The 19,030-nt window shown below is 47.6% G+C and overlaps 2 protein-coding genes across 7 annotated transcripts; both read right to left on the bottom strand.

Annotated features, from left to right (window-relative positions):
* Nucleotides 1-3,554: 3,554 nt before the first annotated feature.
* On the bottom strand, nucleotides 3,555-12,022 carry LOC108439488 (endochitinase A-like). Of its 5 annotated transcripts, none has more exons than XM_037531990.1 (6): nucleotides 11,912-12,022; nucleotides 11,796-11,836; nucleotides 10,679-11,721; nucleotides 5,382-5,654; nucleotides 3,700-5,186; nucleotides 3,555-3,617 (listed from the first exon to the last, which is right to left on the bottom strand). In XM_037531990.1, exons 1-5 carry the CDS (start codon nucleotides 11,938-11,940, stop codon nucleotides 3,720-3,722), a joined length of 2,853 nt encoding a protein of 950 aa, XP_037387887.1. In that variant the 5' UTR covers nucleotides 11,941-12,022; the 3' UTR covers nucleotides 3,555-3,617; nucleotides 3,700-3,719. The 5 variants fall into 5 exon arrangements, with proteins under 5 accessions (XP_037387887.1, XP_037387888.1, XP_037387886.1 ...); XM_037531991.1 differs by having other exon boundaries at nucleotides 3,700-5,654; nucleotides 10,679-11,029; nucleotides 11,264-11,721; XM_037531989.1 differs by having other exon boundaries at nucleotides 3,700-5,654.
* A 2,186-nt stretch (nucleotides 12,023-14,208) lies between these two features.
* On the bottom strand, nucleotides 14,209-17,709 carry LOC119261908 (endochitinase A-like). 2 transcript variants are annotated; one of them, XM_037531988.1, is made up of 5 exons: nucleotides 17,599-17,709; nucleotides 17,483-17,523; nucleotides 16,873-17,408; nucleotides 14,354-16,833; nucleotides 14,209-14,271 (listed from the first exon to the last, which is right to left on the bottom strand). In XM_037531988.1, the coding sequence occupies exons 1-4, from the start codon at nucleotides 17,625-17,627 to the stop codon at nucleotides 14,374-14,376; spliced, it is 3,066 nt and encodes a 1,021-aa protein (XP_037387885.1). In that variant the 5' UTR covers nucleotides 17,628-17,709; the 3' UTR covers nucleotides 14,209-14,271; nucleotides 14,354-14,373. The 2 variants fall into 2 exon arrangements, with proteins under 2 accessions (XP_037387885.1, XP_037387883.1); XM_037531986.1 differs by having other exon boundaries at nucleotides 14,354-17,408.
* Between the last annotated feature and the right edge of the window lie 1,321 nt (nucleotides 17,710-19,030).

Here is a 19,030-nt window from a genome sequence, read left to right as displayed (position 1 = left end):
ACTGCAATTAGATCAATAAAGGAATCTGAAAGCAAGAGAGAAAAGGTAAAGAGAGAGGGAGAGAGGGGGAGAGAGGGGAAGAGAGAAATGGTAAAGAGAGAGGGAGAGGACTGGAAGAGAGAAATGGTAAAGAGAGAGGGAGAGGACTGGAAGAGAGAAATGGTAAAGAGAGAGAGAGGGGAAGAGAGAAATGGTAAAGAGAGAGAGGGAGAGGACTGGAAGAGAGAAATGGTAAAGAGAGAGAGGGAGAGGACTGGAAGAGAGAAATGGTAAAGAGAGAGAGGGAGAGGACTGGAAGAGAGAAATGGTAAAGAGAGAGAGGGAGAGGACTGGAAGAGAGAAATGGTAAAGAGAGAGAGGGAGAGGACTGGAAGAGAGAAATGGTAAAGAGAGAGAGAAATGATAGAGTCAAAACAGTGAGGTAGTGTGTTATAAAAATTATTTGTGTGCTAAAACAAACATATTTTAAAGGGAACGACTTCAACATGAGTATTTCAGCATATCAACTTTAAGTATTGCAAATTACTGAATCAATATATCGATGGGAATCGAGCTCCATTCAAATGTCATGCAATGCTATGATAAAGTGCCACAGACAGCAGTCAATCTCAAATCTAAAACTAGTACCACACTGCCATCTGGTGGTCTGCATGTAGTGGTACACAGCCAGAAGCTTTAAAGGGAAGTCCATCATTTCCATTATTTATGCATAATTAAATGGTCAGGATGTAAACAAGGTCAAGGGGTTTGGTGTGAAACTTTCAGAAACGTTCACAGTGGTGGTGATGGGAACCAGATGTCTGAAGTGTTTCTCTCTTACAAGCCGAATCATAGAAAGTTATATGAAGTGATTACAGATACACTGCTTAAGATATTGCTTATAACTTTTACTATTATTGACACTACATATGTTCACTGGTCAGTTGGGATAGCAAATAAAATGGCTATATTTGCATTGTGACCCCTGGCTCCCATCACCAGTTGAGCTGAGTGAAGCCTGAGCTTTGAAGCAAAATATACCCAAAAGAGGAATTGTTTTGTGTTTTTTGTTAAATAAAATAAAGATACTCTTATTGACCTGTTACTTTCATGTTTACTTTCACCGACTTAGAACCAATATCTAACAATAATAAACCAATATAATAGATCATAGTTAACAATTGTTGGTTATATTATGCTTTACATACTGGTGATGTCAGATGATAAAAAAAAATAAAAAAAAATTCTACATTTGAGTTTGTGACATAATCCGAAAATAACAGTTGTTATTCTTGAACAATGGACCAAAAGAAACGGCCCAAAGTGACTTGGAAATATGTCTGGCTCCATTGATTAAATTAAAAGTAAAGTAGGTTTTTTCCTCCTCCTGTGAAGTGACCATTTTGAACATTGAGATACGAAGGGTAAGAGGAGGGGCTGCTGATGTCTCAGTACTTAAAAAAACAAAAAAAAGAAAACCCACACACAACCATGACTGAATACAACAGAGCGAAAGATGAGGCCTTTTGTCCAGTATACAAAATACAAACAAAAACATAACCGTCAGGTAACCAACAATCACAACAGTTGTTCTTTACCACAAATATACTAAAATTAACTCCAGAACTAGCCATCACCTCTAAAAACAAATGAGGTGCAGATGGCTTTCTAATAGACTTCTATATAAAAAAATTTAAAAAAAGATCTAGACATAAAAAGCTCCTATATTGAGTTTTATTTAGAGGCATTCAAATCTGTATCCCTGCCTGCAACATTCAACAAAACTTTATATCCATCCATCCATCATCTCTTTTTTGTGTTAATATAAACACACTGCTTTCATTGATGAGGGCAAGGGGTACAGAATTAGAATGACGGTCTTGGTAAACTCCCTGACCCATATTCTTGTACGCAAGGCTTAACTTTGGCATAAAGCCGTTTGGCTAGACCAATTCTGCACAGTAAAATACTCCAAGAGCACACTTGCACTTAAAACAAGCATGCCAAAAAGAATGCAGATATTTAGAAAAGCTTTGAATTAAAGCTCAGTTGCTGCAACAACCTAACCTGAAAGCAGAAACAGTACAAGTTCAACAAAGGCAGGTGTAGAAAAATGGGGCAAGAACTGAAACATTAAAAACTGACTTACCATAGGGTGGAAGTTAACAGCTACTCCAGCACCTTGAGTAAATGTTAAACTTGGAGAGCCAGAAGAGGGTTGAGAGCTGTCTACAGAACTCAGGAATAGGACTATGGTGATCTGAAAGCATGAGCAAATACTTGAGCCAAGCCAGGCCTGGAAGCCATGTCTTGGGCAGGCTAGGCCAAAGCTAGCTGTTGTAAAGGGCCTTCAACAGGCATAGAAATGCTAGGGAGGGGGAGAGGGGGTTTACAGCTTGAACCATAGGAACAACCTGAAGAGCTGTACACCCTTGAGTCACTTGATCCTAGTCCAATCCCACTAGAAACCAACATTTTGGGAATAGAGGCCAGTGTGATAGCTGCTCACTGCAGGCTGAGCTGAATATACTCTCTGGGAAGCAATTTGGAAAGGCTGGTCCAAAGGTCCTTGCTAGTAGCTGCTTTGCACAGGCTGTGAACCATTGGCAGAGGTCTTAAAGCTTGTGGTGTCCTTGAGCAAAGTGATCCCGCTGCACTAGAATCAACACCAACATTTGGGGAAACAAAGCTAGATGAAATACTCCACACAGGCTGGGCTGAAGCTACATGCTGGCAAGTGCTTTGGACAGGCTGGACCGAGGCTTGCTGTAAGGAGGTGCTTTGGACCAATTGAGAAGAACTAGTAGAGGGTTTATAGCCTGAGGTGTAGAAGTAGTATTAAGAACTGTAGCCACATGAACCACTTGCTCATACTGTAGTAAAATCGAAGACTACTAGAGGCATATGAGCCAAGTGCAGGTTGAGCTGAAGTGACTGCCCGGTAGTTGCCTATGGACAGGCTGGTGGTAGTGGTAGAGAGCTTAAGGTTTGCTGGATAGAAAGACATCCTCAAACCTGTTCCCATTGCTGCACTAGAATCAAAGCCAATATTTGTGGTAACAAAGCTGGGCAGAGAAATACTCTGCACAGGCTGACCTGAAGATGCTTGCAAGTAACCTGACTAGATAGGCTGGGTTGAAGCCTGTTTAAAGGAGGTGTCTAGGGCAGGCTTGGAAACACTAGTTAATGGCTAGAAAGCTTGAGGTATAGGTAGACCCCTGAAATCTGCATGCCCCAAAAGCCACTTGATCCCACTCCCTTAGAATCAAAGCAAAGACTTGGTGAAAAAAAGGCAAGTGCAATAGCTGCTCTGTACAGATTAAGAAGAAAATGGCAGCTGCTTGGGACAGGCAGGGCTGAAGCTTTGTTGGTATGTTATCTGCACAGATTGGTCAGATTGTCTCCATATATTCCCTCAAGCCCTTTCCCTATAAGGCAGGCTTGACTTTGGGCTAAAGCCATCTGGCTAAACAGCAATTCTGCACAGTTAAATACCTTATTGGGTAATGCAGATTTTAGAACCCCAAATAAACTTCCCAAACACTTGCATTGAGAACAAAACACAAGACATCCCAAAAGAGTTGAATATTTATTTAGAAAGTTTTGAATCAAAGGTTCAGCTGCTGCGACAATCCCACCTGAAAGCGGAAACAGTACAAATTCAACACGTGCAGGTGCACAAAATTGAGACGAGCTGAAACAAATTAAGAATAGACTTACCATGGAGTGGAAGCTATCAGCTACTCCAGCACCTTTTGTGTCCATGTTAATCTTGGAGAGCCAGCAGAGGGTTGAGAGTTGTCTAGGGAACTCAAAGCCTGAGCATAGGAATATGGTGATCTGAACGCTTGAGCAGAAGCCACCGAGTCTGAAGGGGTATACAGACTCCTTGAACCAGTTGAAGTCACACCACTCAAACTAGCACCATAGCTGGTTTGGGAAAAAGGCACATCTTGGTATCGGCTCTGAACGGGCTGGGCTGCAGTCACCTGTCGGCAAGTACTTTGGGAAGGTGTAGATATGCTGGTGAAAGGCCTGTAGTTTAATCCAGTTGTAGCTACTTCAGAACCGTAGTCATTTCTCAAGACACTTCCTACCACTTCAGTCAAAGAAGAATCCATTCTAATATTTTGGGAAGCAGCTTCAGGCGGGTAGCTACTCTGAGCTGGCTGGGATAAAGTTACTTGCTGGTAGCTGCTTGGGACAGGCTGAGCTGAAGATATGCTCTGGGAAGCAGTTTGGACAGGCTTTTGCTGGTAGGTGCTTTGAACAGGCTGTGAAGCACTAGTAGAGGGCTTCAAGCTTGTGGTGTAAGAATATGCCCTTGAGCCACTTAATCCCACTGCACTAGAATCAAAGCCAACCTTTTGGGAAACAAAGCTAGGTGGAGAACTACTCCACACAGGCTGTGTGGAAGCTACCTGCTGGTATGCTGACTGGACAGGCTGGGCTGAAGATACTCTCTGGGAAGCAGATTGGACAGGCTGATCTGATGCTTTTTGCTGGTAGCCGCTTTGGACTGGCTTTGAAGTGCTAGTAGAGGGCTTAAAGCTTGAGGCGTACGGATATGCCCTAGAAACAAAGCTGGATGGCAAAGTGCTCTGCACAGGCCGATATGAAACGCCCTGCTGGTACGTGCTTTGGGCAGGTCCTAGAGCGCCAACAGAGGGCTTGTAGGTTGAAGTAGAGGAAACGTCCTGAGAGCTGTACAGACTTGAAGCACTTTGTCCGGTTCCCACAGCACTAGAACCAAAGCCAACACTTGGGGAAGAAAGGCCAGACTGATAGCTGCTCTGTACAGGTTGAGCTGAAGATACTCTCTGGGAAGCAGATGGGACAGGCCGGGCTGAAGCCACGTGTTGGTAGCTGCTCACTACAGGCTGGGCGGAAGCAACCTGATGGTAGCTGCTCGCTACAGGCTGGGCGGAAGCAACCTGATGGTAGCTGCTCGCTACAGGCTGGGCGGAAGCCAACTGTTGGTAGCTGCTCGCTACAGGCTGGGCGGAAGATACTCTCTGGGAAGCAGATGGGACAGGCTGGGCTGAAGCCACGCGTTGGTAGCTGCTCACTACAGGCTGGGCGGAAGCAACCTGCTGGTAGCTGCTCAGGACAGGCCGGGCTGAAGATGCTCTCTGGGAAGCAGATGGGAAAAGCGGGGCTGAAGCCACCTTTTGGTAACTGCTCGCTACAGGTTGAGCTGAAGCAACCTGTTGGTAGCTGCTCGCTACAGGCTGGGCTGAAGATACTCTCTGGGAAGCAGATGGGAAAGGCGGGGCGGAAGCCACGTGTTGGTAGCTGCTCGCTCCAGGCTGGGCGGAAGCCACCTGTTGGTAGCTGCTCGCTCCAGGCTGGGCTGAAGATACTCTCTGGGAAGCAGATGGGAAAGGCGGGGCGGAAGCCACCTGTTGGTAGCTGCTCGCTACAGGCTGGGCTGAAGATACTCTCTGGGAAGCAGATGGGACAGGCTGGGCTGAAGCCACACGTTGGTAGCTGCTCGCTACAGGTTGAGCTGAAGCCACGTGTTGGTAGCTGCTCGCTACAGGCTGGGCGGAAGCCACCTTTTGGTAGCTGCTCGCTACAGGCTGGGCGGAAGCCACCTTTTGGTAGCTGCTCGCTCCAGGCTGGGCTGAAGATACTCTCTGGGAAGCAGATGGGAAAGGCGGGGCGGAAGCCACCTGTTGGTAGCTGCTCGCTACAGGCTGGGCTGAAGATACTCTCTGGGAAGCAGATGGGACAGGCTGGGCTGAAGCCATGCGTTGGTAGCTGCTCGCTACAGGCTGGGCGGAAGCCACGTGTTGGTAGCTGCTCGCTACAGGCTGGGCGGAAGCCACCTTTTGGTAGCTGCTCGCTACAGGCTGGGCGGAAGCCACCTGTTGGTAGCTGCTCGCTACAGGCTGGGCGGACGATACTCTCTGGGAAGCAGATGGGACAGGCTGGGCTGAAGCCACGCGTTGGTAGCTGCTCGCTACAGGCTGGGCGGAAGCAACCTGTTGGTAGCCGCTCGCTACAGGCCGGGCGGAAGCAACCTGTTGGTAGCCGCTCGCTACAGGCCGGACTGAAGCCACGTGTTGGTAGCCGCTCGGGACAGGCCGGGCTGAAGCTACCTGTCGGCAGCTGCTCTGGACAGGCCGGGCTGAACCTGCCTGCTGGTATGCTGTCTGCACAGACTGGTCTGAGGCTTGTTGGAAGGAGGTGCTTAGGGCAGGCTTAAGATCCCTAGTTAGTGGCTGAAAGCTTGAAGTGTAGGTAGTTCCCTGAAAACTGAATGCCCTTGAGCCTGCATTGGTCAAACTACTATCAAAGGCCTGAGTTTTTGAGAAGTCCTGGGTTTCCTCAAAATAAGCTTCTTGACTAGGCACAAATCCAGAATCAGAGCTTGTCTGAGCAGTAGTACTTTCAGTGCTCCCATCCTGAGCACCATCTTTTGTACAATGATGCCTGTAAACTAAGTATAGTTCACATTCAAAGCATGTAGTTTGTTAGAACTTTTCATCTTGCTAATGGAGAGTGAAAACTTACCACTTCCTGCATCAGCATAACTCAGTACTAGTAACAAAATCCTGTTGAAAACAGATATAATTAACAAAGAAAGCAAGCTGTTTTCTGTTAAAGATCACTAAATGAAATCGACATACCACAAAGGCTTCCAGAGTGTTTCTGCCATTGCAAAAATCAAAGCTCCAAAAACAACCCTGGCCACCCTCAAAAACAGACAAATGTTTCTGTCCTACTTCTCCAAGCAGCCACATGTTCCTTTAATATCATCAAAATGCACCTGCCCCACCTCTCCCTATTGGCTGCTTGGATGACGTGCTCACATCACCTGTTTGTTGAGGTGATGAACAATTGACAGGTCCCAATTAGGCCTCATTACCTCATTGTTTTCAAAGCGCAAGACCTTGTGTTGCAAAAGTCTTTTAAATGTTCATTACTTAGTACCAGTTAAATGTGCTTTTTCATGAAAGAAATGCATTTGGGAAATGCTTTTTGAAGGATTTCTGCTCATTTCCAGTCAAGGATATTGCATTGCTAATAAACACATTATATGATAATCAAATCAAATCATGTTTATTTTCACATCACATTTACACAGATGGAAAGTGAGTGAAAATCTTAGATGCTTAGCCCCCTTATAGAATTTAAATACCATACCATAACAATGGAGGCGGCCTCCGGGCACGCCGTCTCCTGCCAGTTAACAGCCTCGAACAGTTTCCCAAGCAACAGCTCTGTATGAGCCTGTGATGGGATGTACAGGGTGGTGACAGTGAGCCCTGAAATCTCTCTAGGCAGCCACATCGGTCTGCACGAGATGATTAGATATTCCAAGTCTGTGGAGCAGAAAGACTCGATGAAGTGCACATTCCTCTGATCACACCAAGCATTGCTGATCATAAAATATACACCTCCCCTTTGCTCTTCCCAGACAGGTCCTTTGTTCTGTCCATGCAGTGCACAGAGAAGCTCGCGGGCTCAATGACCTCGTTGGGAATCTCTGCTGATAGCCAGGACTCTGTGAGGCAGATGACACAGCAGCCCCGTGTCTCTCGCTGGAAAGAGATTCGTGCCCCGAGTTTGCCGATTTTGTTGTCCAGGGACTGCACGTTTGCCAGTAGTATGCTGGGGAGTAGGGGGCGACTAGCACGCCGTCTCAGCCTGACCAGAACGCAGGCTGTCCTGCCTCTTTTCCTGCGTCTGCGGCGTTTCCTCGGCCGGTCGGCCCAGATGAACGGTGCCTCTTTGAGGTTCCTGAACAATGGATCTGCGTTCAGGAATTCAAAGTCTGGTTTTCAGTGGGTGATCGTCAAACTGATTTCCACAAGTGTTTTTCTGTCATAAACGAATGTGCTGGCAACATCGACTGCAAAAGTGTCACAAATAAAAACAAAATTGCACAACAATCCGAAGTCAAGGGAGCTCGCAACACGGCAGCCGTGCTCGGCACCATCTTGGACAGGTTACTTTCATACATGTCAGTCACAAAAGGATGTCAGACAAAATAAGATGCCAGAATACCCATTTAATATGTCTTTTGGAAGATTGAGGGTGTCTGATTTCTGAGCGTACACTTGCAACAAAAATTTTGTGCAATTTTATATCACTACGTTGCCATCTAAAAGATTTTTGCTCAGTAAAAAGGTTTTAAACCTTCATGACTGCTGTTGCTTGATGAATCAGATTCAAAATTGATTTTCTTTTCAATTATATTGTTAGAGAAATATAGCACAGAGCAACTTTGGTTTAATCTTTATTTTATGAGATTAAAATATGAGGCAGACTACCTGTGATAATGAAAGCTAGTGGCAGTTAGTTACTGTAGGCTGCAGTTCTCCTCTGGATTCAGAACAAAAGCTCTATTCTTTTGCCCCTTTTCTTATGACACACCTGAATACATCAGTGGCAAGTTGGTGGTGGTGTCTAATAGAAAATGTATGATCCCAAAATCCTACTCCCTTCCACAAATTTCTGCGATTCTTAGAGAAATATTTCTTTCTGTGGGCATCTTTATTTGTGCAATGGGATCAAACTACACCTGTAACCTTCTTGCTCCAAAAGGGAATGCGTATTTCCAAGGCTGTAGCTATTTTTATAGCCACTGTTTTCTGAAAGTCAACCCATTGAGTCATTCACTAATCTTGATCTTCTGAAGAGAGTTTAACCTCCACCTCATGCTTAAGCATGTCATGACCACTCAAGGGTCCCCCCTCCCTTCACAAAACATTAGATCTCATTTTCAGTAATGAATGAATTAAGCCAAGACACCCTCCCACCAACTCCATATTCCTCTTTAACCCACCTTCCCAACAGTGGCCAATAACTGAGCTTACCTTTTACTTTAATAACCAGATGACCCAAAAGTCAACAGATTGTCTTAGAGCCCCAAATAAACTTCCCGAACACTTGCATTTAGAACAAAACACAAGACATCCCAAAAGAGTTGAATATTTATTTAGAAAGTTTTGAATCAAAGGTTCAGCTGCTGCGACAATCCCACCTGAAAGCGGAAACAGTACAAATTCAACACGTGCAGGTGCACAAAATTGAGACGAGCTGAAACAAATTAAGAATAGACTTACCATGGAGTGGAAGCTATCAGCTACTCCAGCACCTTTTGTGTCCATGTTAATCTTGGAGAGCCAGCAGAGGGTTGAGAGTTGTCTAGGGAACTCAAAGCCTGAGCATAGGAATATGGTGATCTGAACGCTTGAGCAGAAGCCACTGAAGCCACCGAGTCTGAAGGGGTATACAGACTCCTTGAACCAGTTGAAGTCACACCACTCAAACTAGCACCATAGCTGGTTTGGGAAAAAGGCACATCTTGGTATCGGCTCTGAACGGGCTGGGCTGCAGTCACCTGTCGGCAAGTACTTTGGGAAGGTGTAGATATGCTGGTGAAAGGCCTGTAGTTTAATCCAGTTGTAGCTACTTCAGAACCGTAGTCATTTCTCAAGACACTTCCTACCACTTCAGTCAAAGAAGAATCCATTCTAATATTTTGGGAAGCAGCTTCAGGCGGGTAGCTACTCTGAGCTGGCTGGGATAAAGTTACTTGCTGGTAGCTGCTTGGGACAGGCTTAGAAATGCTAGTGGGGGGCCTAAAGCTTGAGGTATAGGAGGACACCCCGGAGCCTGTCCCCGCACTAGAATCAAAGCCAACACTTTGGGAATAAAGGCCAGACCGATAGCTGCTCAGTACAGGCTGAGCTGAAGATATGCTCTGGGAAGCAGTTTGGACAGGCTTTTGCTGGTAGGTGCTTTGCACAGGCTGTGAAGCACTAGTAGAGGGCTTCAAGCTTGTGGTGTAAGAATATGCCCTTGAGCCACTTAATCCCACTGCACTAGAATCAAAGCCAACCTTTTGGGAAACAAAGCTAGGTGGAGAACTACGCCACACAGGCTGTGTGGAAGCTACCTGCTGGTATGCTGACTGGACAGGCTGGGCTGAAGATACTCTCTGGGAAGCAGATGGGACAGGCCAGGCTGAAGCCACCTGTTGGTAGCTGCTTGCTACAGGCTGGGATGAAGCAACCTGTTGGTAGCTGCTTGTTACAGGCTGGGATGAAGATACTCTCTGGGAAGCAGTTTGGACAGGCTGATCTGATGCTTTTTGCTGGTAGCCGCTTTGGACTGGCTTTGAAGTGCTAGTAGAGGGCTTAAAGCTTGAGGCGTATGGATGTGCCCTAGAAACAAAGCTGGATGGCAAAGTGCTCTGCACAGGCCGATATGAAACTCCCTGCTGGTACGTGCTTTGGGCAAGTCCTAGAGCGCCAACAGAGGGCTTATAGGTTGAAGTAGAGGAAACGTCCTGAGAGCTGTACAGACTCGAAGCACTTTATCCGGTTCCCACAGCACTAGAACCAAAGCCAACACTTGGGGAAGAAAGGCCAGACTGATAGCTGCTCTGTACAGGTTGAGCTGAAGATACTCTCTGGGAAGCAGATGGGACAGGCCGGGCTGAAACCACGTGTTGGTAGCTGCTCACTACAGGCTGGGCGGAAGCAACCTGATGGTAGCTGCTCGCTACAGGCTGGGCGGAAGCCAACTGTTGGTAGCTGCTCGCTCCAGGCTGGGCGGAAGCCACCTGTTGGTAGCTGCTTGCTCCAGGCTGGGCTGAAGATGCTCTCTGGGAAGCAGATGGGAAAAGCGGGGCTGATGCCACCTGTTGGAAGCTGCTCGCTAGAGGTTGAGCTGAAGCAACCTGTTGGTAGCTGCTCGCTACAGGCTGGGCTGAAGATACTCTCTGGGAAGCAGATGGGACAGGCCAGGCTGAAGTCACCTTTTGGTAGCTGCTCGCTACATGTTGAGCTGAAGCCACGTGTTGGTAGCTGCTCGCTACAGGCTGGGCGGAAGCCACCTGTTGGTAGCTGCTCGCTACAGGCTGGGCGGAAGCCACCTGTTGGTAGCTGCTCGCTACAGGCTGGGCGGAAGCCACCTGTTGGTAGCTGCTCGCTACAGGCTGGGCGGAAGATACTCTCTGGGAAGCAGATGGGACAGGCTGGGTTGAAGCCACCTGATGGTAGCTGCTCGGGACAGGCTGGGCGGAAGCCACCTGTTGGTAGCTGCTCGCTACAGGCTGGGCGGAAGATACTCTCTGGGAAGCAGATGGGAGAGGCTGGGTTGAAGCCACCTGATGGTAGCTGCTCGGGAAAGGCTGGGCGGAAGCCACCTGATGGTAGCTGCTCGGGAAAGGCTGGGCGGACGATACTCTCTGGGAAGCAGATGGGACAGGCTGGGCTGAAGCCACGCGTTGGTAGCTGCTCGCTACAGGCCGGGCGGAAGCAACCTGTTGGTAGCCGCTCGCTTCAGGCCGGGCGGAAGCAACCTGTTGGTAGCCGCTTGCTACAGGCCGGACTGAAGCCACGTGTTGGTAGCCGCTCGGGACAGGCCGGGCTGAAGCTACCTGTCGGCAGCTGCTCTGGACAGGCCGGGCTGAACCTGCCTGCTGGTATGCTGTCTGCACAGACTGGTCTGAGGCTTGTTGGAAGGAGGTGCTTAGGGCAGGCTTAAGATCCCAAGTTAGTGGCTGAAAGCTTGAAGTGTAGGTAGTTCCCTGAAAACTGAATGCCCTTGAGCCTGCATTGGTCAAACTACTATCAAAGGCCTGAGTTTTTGAGAAGTCCTGGGTTTCCTCAAAATAAGCTTCTTGACTAGGCACAAATCCAGAATCAGAGCTTGTCTGAGCAGTAGTACTTTCAGTGCTCCCATCCTGAGCACCATCTTTTGTACAATGATGCCTGTAAACTAAGTATAGTTCACATTCAAAGCATGTAGTTTGTTAGAACTTTTCATCTTGCTAATGGAGAGTGAAAACTTACCACTTCCTGCATCAGCATAACTCAGTACTAGTAACAAAATCCTGTTGAAAACAGATATAATTAACAAAGAAAGCAAGCTGTTTTCTGTTAAAGATCACTAAATGAAATCGACATACCACAAAGGCTTCCAGAGTGTTTCTGCCATTGCAAAAATCAAAGCTCCAAAAACAACCCTGGCCACCCTCAAAAACAGACAAATGTTTCTGTCCTACTTCTCCAAGCAGCCACATGTTCCTTTAATATCATCAAAATGCACCTGCCCCACCTCTCCCTATTGGCTGCTTGGATGACGTGCTCACATCACCTGTTTGTTGAGGTGATGAACAATTGACAGGTCCCAATTAGGCCTCATTACCTCATTGTTTTCAAAGCGCAAGACCTTGTGTTGCAAAAGTCTTTTAAATGTTCATTACTTAGTACCAGTTAAATGTGCTTTTTCATGAAAGAAATGCATTTGGGAAATGCTTTTTGAAGGATTTCTGCTCATTTCCAATCAAGGATATTGCATTGCTAATAAACACATTATATGATAATCAAATCAAATCATGTTTATTTTCACATCACATTTACACAGGTGGAAAGTGAGTGAAAATCTTAGATGCTTAGCCCCCTTATAGAATTTAAATACCATACCATAACAATGGAGGCGGCCTCCGGGCACGCCGTCTCCTGCCAGTTAACAGCCTCGAACAGTTTCCCAAGCAACAGCTCTGTATGAGCCTGTGATGGGATGTACAGGGTGGTGACAGTGAGCCCTGAAATCTCTCTAGGCAGCCACATCGGTCTGCACGAGATGATTAGATATTCCAAGTCTGTGGAGCAGAAAGACTCGATGAAGTGCACATTCCTCTGATCACACCAAGCATTGCTGATCATAAAATATACACCTCCCCTTTGCTCTTCCCAGACAGGTCCTTTGTTCTGTCCATGCAGTGCACAGAGAAGCTCGCGGGCTCAATGACCTCGTTGGGAATCTCTGCTGATAGCCAGGACTCTGTGAGGCAGATGACACAGCAGCCCCGTGTCTCTCGCTGGAAAGAGATTCGTGCCCCGAGTTTGCCGATTTTGTTGTCCAGGGACTGCACGTTTGCCAGTAGTATGCTGGGGAGTAGGGGGCGACTAGCACGCCGTCTCAGCCTGACCAGAACGCAGGCTGTCCTGCCTCTTTTCCTGCGTCTGCGGCGTTTCCTCGGCCGGTCGGCCCAGATGAACGGTGCCTCTTTGAGGTTCCTGAACAATGGATCTGCGTTCAGGAATTCAAAGTCTGGTTTTCAGTGGGTGATCGTCAAACTGATTTCCACAAGTGTTTTTCTGTCATAAACGAATGTGCTGGCAACATCGACTGCAAAAGTGTCACAAATAAAAACAAAATTGCACAACAATCCGAAGTCAAGGGAGCTCGCAACACGGCAGCCGTGCTCGGCACCATCTTGGACAGGTTACTTTCATACATGTCAGTCACAAAAGGATGTCAGACAAAATAAGATGCCAGAATACCCATTTAATATGTCTTTTGGAAGACTGAGGGTGTCTGATTTCTGAGCGTACGCTTGCAACAATAATTTTGTGCAATTTTATATCACTACGTTGCCATCTAAAAGATTTTTGCTCAGTAAAAAGGTTTTAAACCTTCATGACTGCTGTTGCTTGATGAATCAGATTCAAAATTGATTTTCTTTTCAATTATATTGTTAGAGAAATATAGCACAGAGCAACTTTGGTTTAATCTTTATTTTATGAGATTAAAATATGAGGCAGACTACCTGTGATAATGAAAGCTAGTGGCAGTTAGTTACTGTAGGCTGCAGTTCTCCTCTGGATTCAGAACAAAAGCTCTATTCTTTTGCCCCTTTTCTTATGACACACCTGAATACATCAGTGGCAAGTTGGTGGTGGTGTCTAATAGAAAATGTATGATCCCAAAATCCTACTCCCTTCCACAAATTTCTGCGATTCTTAGAGAAATATTTCTTTCTGTGGGCATCTTTATTTGTGCAATGGGATCAAACTACACCTGTAACCTTCTTGCTCCAAAAGGGAATGCGTATTTCCAAGGCTGTAGCTATTTTTATAGCCACTGTTTTCTGAAAGTCAACCCATTGAGTCATTCACTAATCTTGATCTTCTGAAGAGAGTTTAACCTCCACCTCATGCTTAAGCATGTCATGACCACTCAAGGGTCCCCCCTCCCTTCACAAAACATTAGATCTCATTTTCAGTAATGAATGAATTAAGCCAAGACACCCTCCCACCAACTCCATATTCCTCTTTAACCCACCTTCCCAACAGTGGCCAATAACTGAGCTTACCTTTTACTTTAATAACCAGATGACCCAAAAGTCAACAGATTGTCTTAGAGCCCCAAATAAACTTCCCGAACACTTGCATTTAGAACAAAACACAAGACATCCCAAAAGAGTTGAATATTTATTTAGAAAGTTTTGAATCAAAGGTTCAGCTGCTGCGACAATCCCACCTGAAAGCGGAAACAGTACAAATTCAACACGTGCAGGTGCACAAAATTGAGACGAGCTGAAACAAATTAAGAATAGACTTACCATGGAGTGGAAGCTATCAGCTACTCCAGCACCTTTTGTGTCCATGTTAATCTTGGAGAGCCAGCAGAGGGTTGAGAGTTGTCTAGGGAACTCAAAGCCTGAGCATAGGAATATGGTGATCTGAACGCTTGAGCAGAAGCCACTGAAGCCACCGAGTCTGAAGGGGTATACAGACTCCTTGAACCAGTTGAAGTCACACCACTCAAACTAGCACCATAGCTGGTTTGGGAAAAAGGCACATCTTGGTATCGGCTCTGAACGGGCTGGGCTGCAGTCACCTGTCGGCAAGTACTTTGGGAAGGTGTAGATATGCTGGTGAAAGGCCTGTAGTTTAATCCAGTTGTAGCTACTTCAGAACCGTAGTCATTTCTCAAGACACTTCCTACCACTTCAGTCAAAGAAGAATCCATTCTAATATTTTGGGAAGCAGCTTCAGGCGGGTAGCTACTCTGAGCTGGCTGGGATAAAGTTACTTGCTGGTAGCTGCTTGGGACAGGCTTAGAAATGCTGGTGGGGGGCCTAAAGCTTGAGGTATAGGAGGACACCCCGGAGCCTGTCCCCGCACTAGAATCAAAGCCAACATTTTGGGAATAAAGGCCAGACCGATAGCTGCTCAGTACAGGCTGAGCTGAAGATATGCTCTGGGAAGCAGTTTGGACAGGCTTTTGCTGGTAGGTGCTTTGCACAGGCTGTGAAGCACTAGTAGAGGGCTTCAAGCTTGTGGTGTAAGAATATGCCCTTGAGCCACTTAATCCCACTGCACTAGAATCAAAGCCAACCTTTTGGGAAACAAAGCTAGGTGGAGAACTACGCCACACAGGCTGTGTGGAAGCTACCTGCTGGTATGCTGACTGGACAGGCTGGGCTGAAGATACTCTCTGGGAAGCAGATGGGACAGGCCAGGCTGAAGCCACCTGTTGGTAGCTGCTTGCTACAGGCTGGGATGAAGCAACCTGTTGGTAGCTGCTTGTTACAGGCTGGGATGAAGATACTCTCTGGGAAGCAGTTTGGACAGGCTGATCTGATGCTTTTTGCTGGTAGCCGCTTTGGACTGGCTTTGAAGTGCTAGTAGAGGGCTTAAAGCTTGAGGCGTATGGATGTGCCCTAGAAACAAAGCTGGATGGCAAAGTGCTCTGCACAGGCCGATATGAAACTCCCTGCTGGTACGTGCTTTGGGCAAGTCCTAGAGCGCCAACAGAGGGCTTATAGGTTGAAGTAGAGGAAACGTCCTGAGAGCTGTACAGACTCGAAGCACTTTGTCCGGTTCCCACAGCACTAGAACCAAAGCCAACACTTGGGGAAGAAAGGCCAGACTGATAGCTGCTCTGTACAGGTTGAGCTGAAGATACTCTCTGGGAAGCAGATGGGACAGGCCGGGCTGAAACCACGTGTTGGTAGCTGCTCGCTACAGGCTGGGCGGAAGCAACCTGATGGTAGCTGCTCGCTACAGGCTGGGCGGAAGCCAACTGTTGGTAGCTGCTCGCTACAGGCTGGGCGGAAGCAACCTGCTGGTAGCTGCTCAGGACAGGCTGGGCTGAAGATGCTCTCTGGGAAGCAGATGGGACAGGCTGGGCTGAAGCCACGCGTTGGTAGCTGCTCACTACAGGCTGGGCGGAAGCAACCTGCTGGTAGCTGCTCAGGACAGGCTGGGCTGAAGATGCTCTCTGGGAAGCAGATGGGAAAAGCGGGGTTGAAGCCACCTGTTGGTAGCTGCTCGCTCCAGGCTGGGCGGAAGCCACCTGTTGGTAGCTGCTCGCTCCAGGCTGGGCGGAAGCCACCTGTTGGTAGCTGCTCGCTCCAGGCTGGGCGGAAGCCACCTGTTGGTAGCTGCTCGCTCCAGGCTGGGCTGAAGATGCTCTCTGGGAAGCAGATGGGAAAAGCGGGGCTGATGCCACCTGTTGGAAGCTGCTCGCTAGAGGTTGAGCTGAAGCAACCTGTTGGTAGCTGCTCGCTACAGGCTGGGCTGAAGATACTCTCTGGGAAGCAGATGGGACAGGCCAGGTTGAAGCCACCTTTTGGTAGCTGCTCGCTACAGGTTGAGCTGAAGCCATGTGTTGGTAGCTGCTCGCTACAGGCTGGGCGGAAGCCACCTGTTGGTAGCTGCTCGCTAGAGGCTGAGCTGAAGCAACCTGTTGGTAGCTGCTCGCTACAGGCTGGGCGGAAGATACTCTCTGGGAAGCAGATGGGACAGGCCAGGCTGAAGCCACCTTTTGGTAGCTGCTCGCTACATGTTGAGCTGAAGCCACGTGTTGGTAGCTGCTCGCTACAGGCTGGGCGGAAGCCACCTGTTGGTAGCTGCTCGCTACAGGCTGGGCGGAAGCCACCTGTTGGTAGCTGCTCGCTACAGGCTGGGCGGAAGATACTCTCTGGGAAGCAGATGGGACAGGCTGGGCGGAAGATACTCTCTGGGAAGCAGATGGGACAGGCTGGGTTGAAGCCACCTGATGGTAGCTGCTCGGGACAGGCTGGGCGGAAGCCACCTGTTGGTAGCTGCTCGCTACAGGCTGTGCGGAAGCCACCTGTTGGTAGCTGCTCGCTACAGGCTGGGCGGAAGATACTCTCTGGGAAGCAGATGGGAGAGGCTGGGTTGAAGCCACCTGATGGTAGCTGCTCGGGACAGGCTGGGCGGAAGCCACCTGATGGTAGCTGCTCGGGACAGGCTGGGCGGAAGATACTCTCTGGGAAGCAGATGGGACAGGCCGGGCTGAAGCTACCTGTCGGCAGCTGCTCTGGACAGGCCGGGCTGAACCTGCCTGCTGGTATGCTGTCTGCACAGACTGGTCTGAGGCTTGTTGGAAGGAGGTGCTTAGGGCAGGCTTAAGATCCCTAGTTAGTGGCTGAAAGCTTGAGGTGTAGGTAGTTCCCTGAAAACTGAATGCCCTTGAGCCTGCATTGGTCAAACTACTATCAAAGGCCTGAGTTTTTGAGAAGTCCTGGGTTTCCTCAAAATAAGCTTCTTGACTAGGCACAAATCCAGAATCAGAGCTTGTCTGAGCAGTAGTACTTTCAGTGCTCCCATCCTGAGCACCATCTTTTGTACAATGATGCCTGTAAACTAAGTATAGTTCACATTCAAAGCATGTAGTTTGTTAGAACTTTTCATCTTGCTAATGGAGAGTGAAAACTTACCACTTCCTGCATCAGCATAACTCAGTACTAGTAACAAAATCCTGTTGAAAACAGATATAATTAACAAAGAAAGCAAGCTGTTTTCTGTTAAATATCACTAAATGAAATCGACATACCACAAAGGCTTCCAGAGTGTTTCTGCCATTGCAAAAATCAAAGCTCCAAAAACAACCCTGGCCACCCTCAAAAACAGACAAATGTTTCTGTCCTACTTCTCCAAGCAGCCACATGTTCCTTTAATATCATCAAAATGCACCTGCCCCACCTCTCCCTATTGGCTGCTTGGATGACGTGCTCACATCACCTGTTTGTTGAGGTGATGAACAATTGACAGGTCCCAATTAGGCCTCATTACCTCATTGTTTTCAAAGCGCAAGACCTTGTGTTGCAAAAGTCTTTTAAATGTTCATTACTTAGTACCAGTTAAATGTGCTTTTTCATGAAAGAAATGCATTTGGGAAATGCTTTTTGAAGGATTTCTGCTCATTTCCAGTCAAGGATATTGCATTGCTAATAAACACATTATATGATAATCAAATCAAATCATGTTTATTTTCACATCACATTTACACAGATGGAAAGTGAGTGAAAATCTTAGATGCTTAGCCCCCTTATAGAATTTAAATACCATACGATAACAATGGAGGCGGCCTCCGGGCACGCCGTCTCCTGCCAGTTAACAGCCTCGAACAGTTTCCCAAGCAACAGCTCTGTATGAGCCTGTGATGGGATGTACAGGGTGGTGACAGTGAGCCCTGAAATCTCTCTAGGCAGCCACATCGGTCTGCACGAGATGATTAGATATTCCAAGTCTGTGGAGCAGAAAGACTCGATGAAGTGCACATTCCTCTGATCACACCAAGCATTGCTGATCATAAAATATACACCTCCCCTTTGCTCTTCCCAGACAGGTCCTTTGTTCTGTCCATGCAGTGCACAGAGAAGCTCGCGGGCTCAATGACCTCGTTGGGAATCTCTGCTGATAGCCAGGACTCTGTGAGGCAGATGACACAGCAGCCCCGTGTCTCTCGCTGGAAAGAGATTCGTGCCCCGAGTTTGCCGATTTTGTTGTCCAGGGACTGCACGTTTGCCAGTAGTATGCTGGGGAGTAGGGGGCGACTAGCACGCCGTCTCAGCCTGACCAGAACGCAGGCTGTCCTGCCTCTTTTCCTGCGTCTGCGGCGTTTCCTCGGCCGGTCGGCCCAGATGAACGGTGCCTCTTTGAGGTTCCTGAACAATGGATCTGCGTTCAGGAATTCAAAGTCTGGTTTTCAGTGGGTGATCGTCAAACTGATTTCCACAAGTGTTTTTCTGTCATAAACGAATGTGCTGGCAACATCGACTGCAAAAGTGTCACAAATAAAAACAAAATTGCACAACAATCCGAAGTCAAGGGAGCTCGCAACACGGCAGCCGTGCTCGGCACCATCTTGGACAGGTTACTTTCATACATGTCAGTCACAAAAGGATGTCAGACAAAATAAGATGCCAGAATACCCATTTAATATGTCTTTTGGAAGATTGAGGGTGTCTGATTTCTGAGCGTAC

The sequence above is a fragment of the Pygocentrus nattereri genome, chromosome 21 (genome assembly GCF_015220715.1).
Source record: "Pygocentrus nattereri isolate fPygNat1 chromosome 21, fPygNat1.pri, whole genome shotgun sequence".
NCBI classification, from domain to species: Eukaryota; Metazoa; Chordata; class Actinopteri; order Characiformes; family Serrasalmidae; genus Pygocentrus; species Pygocentrus nattereri.
Note: the sequence above shows the minus strand (reverse complement) of the source record. Positions and strands in the feature narration are given on the sequence as shown.

Bases quoted from the DNA above. Each gene is read 5' to 3' on its own strand.
- LOC108439488 (XM_037531989.1), bottom strand. From the start codon at position 11,940: ATGGCAGAAACACTCTGGAAGCCTTTGTG. The intron at 11,837-11,911 runs GTATGTCGATTT...TGTTTTCAACAG, and splicing joins ACACTCTGGAAGCCTTTGTG to GATTTTGTTACTAGTACTGA. The intron at 5,655-10,678 runs GTTGCTTCAGCT...AGCTACCAACAG, and splicing joins TAGCGAGCAGCTACCAACAG to GTGGCTTCCGCCCCGCCTTT.
- LOC119261908 (XM_037531986.1), bottom strand. From the start codon at position 17,627: ATGGCAGAAACACTCTGGAAGCCTTTGTG. The intron at 17,524-17,598 runs GTATGTCGATTT...TGTTTTCAACAG, and splicing joins ACACTCTGGAAGCCTTTGTG to GATTTTGTTACTAGTACTGA. The intron at 17,409-17,482 runs GTAAGTTTTCAC...AACTATACTTAG, and splicing joins TTATGCTGATGCAGGAAGTG to TTTACAGGCATCATTGTACA.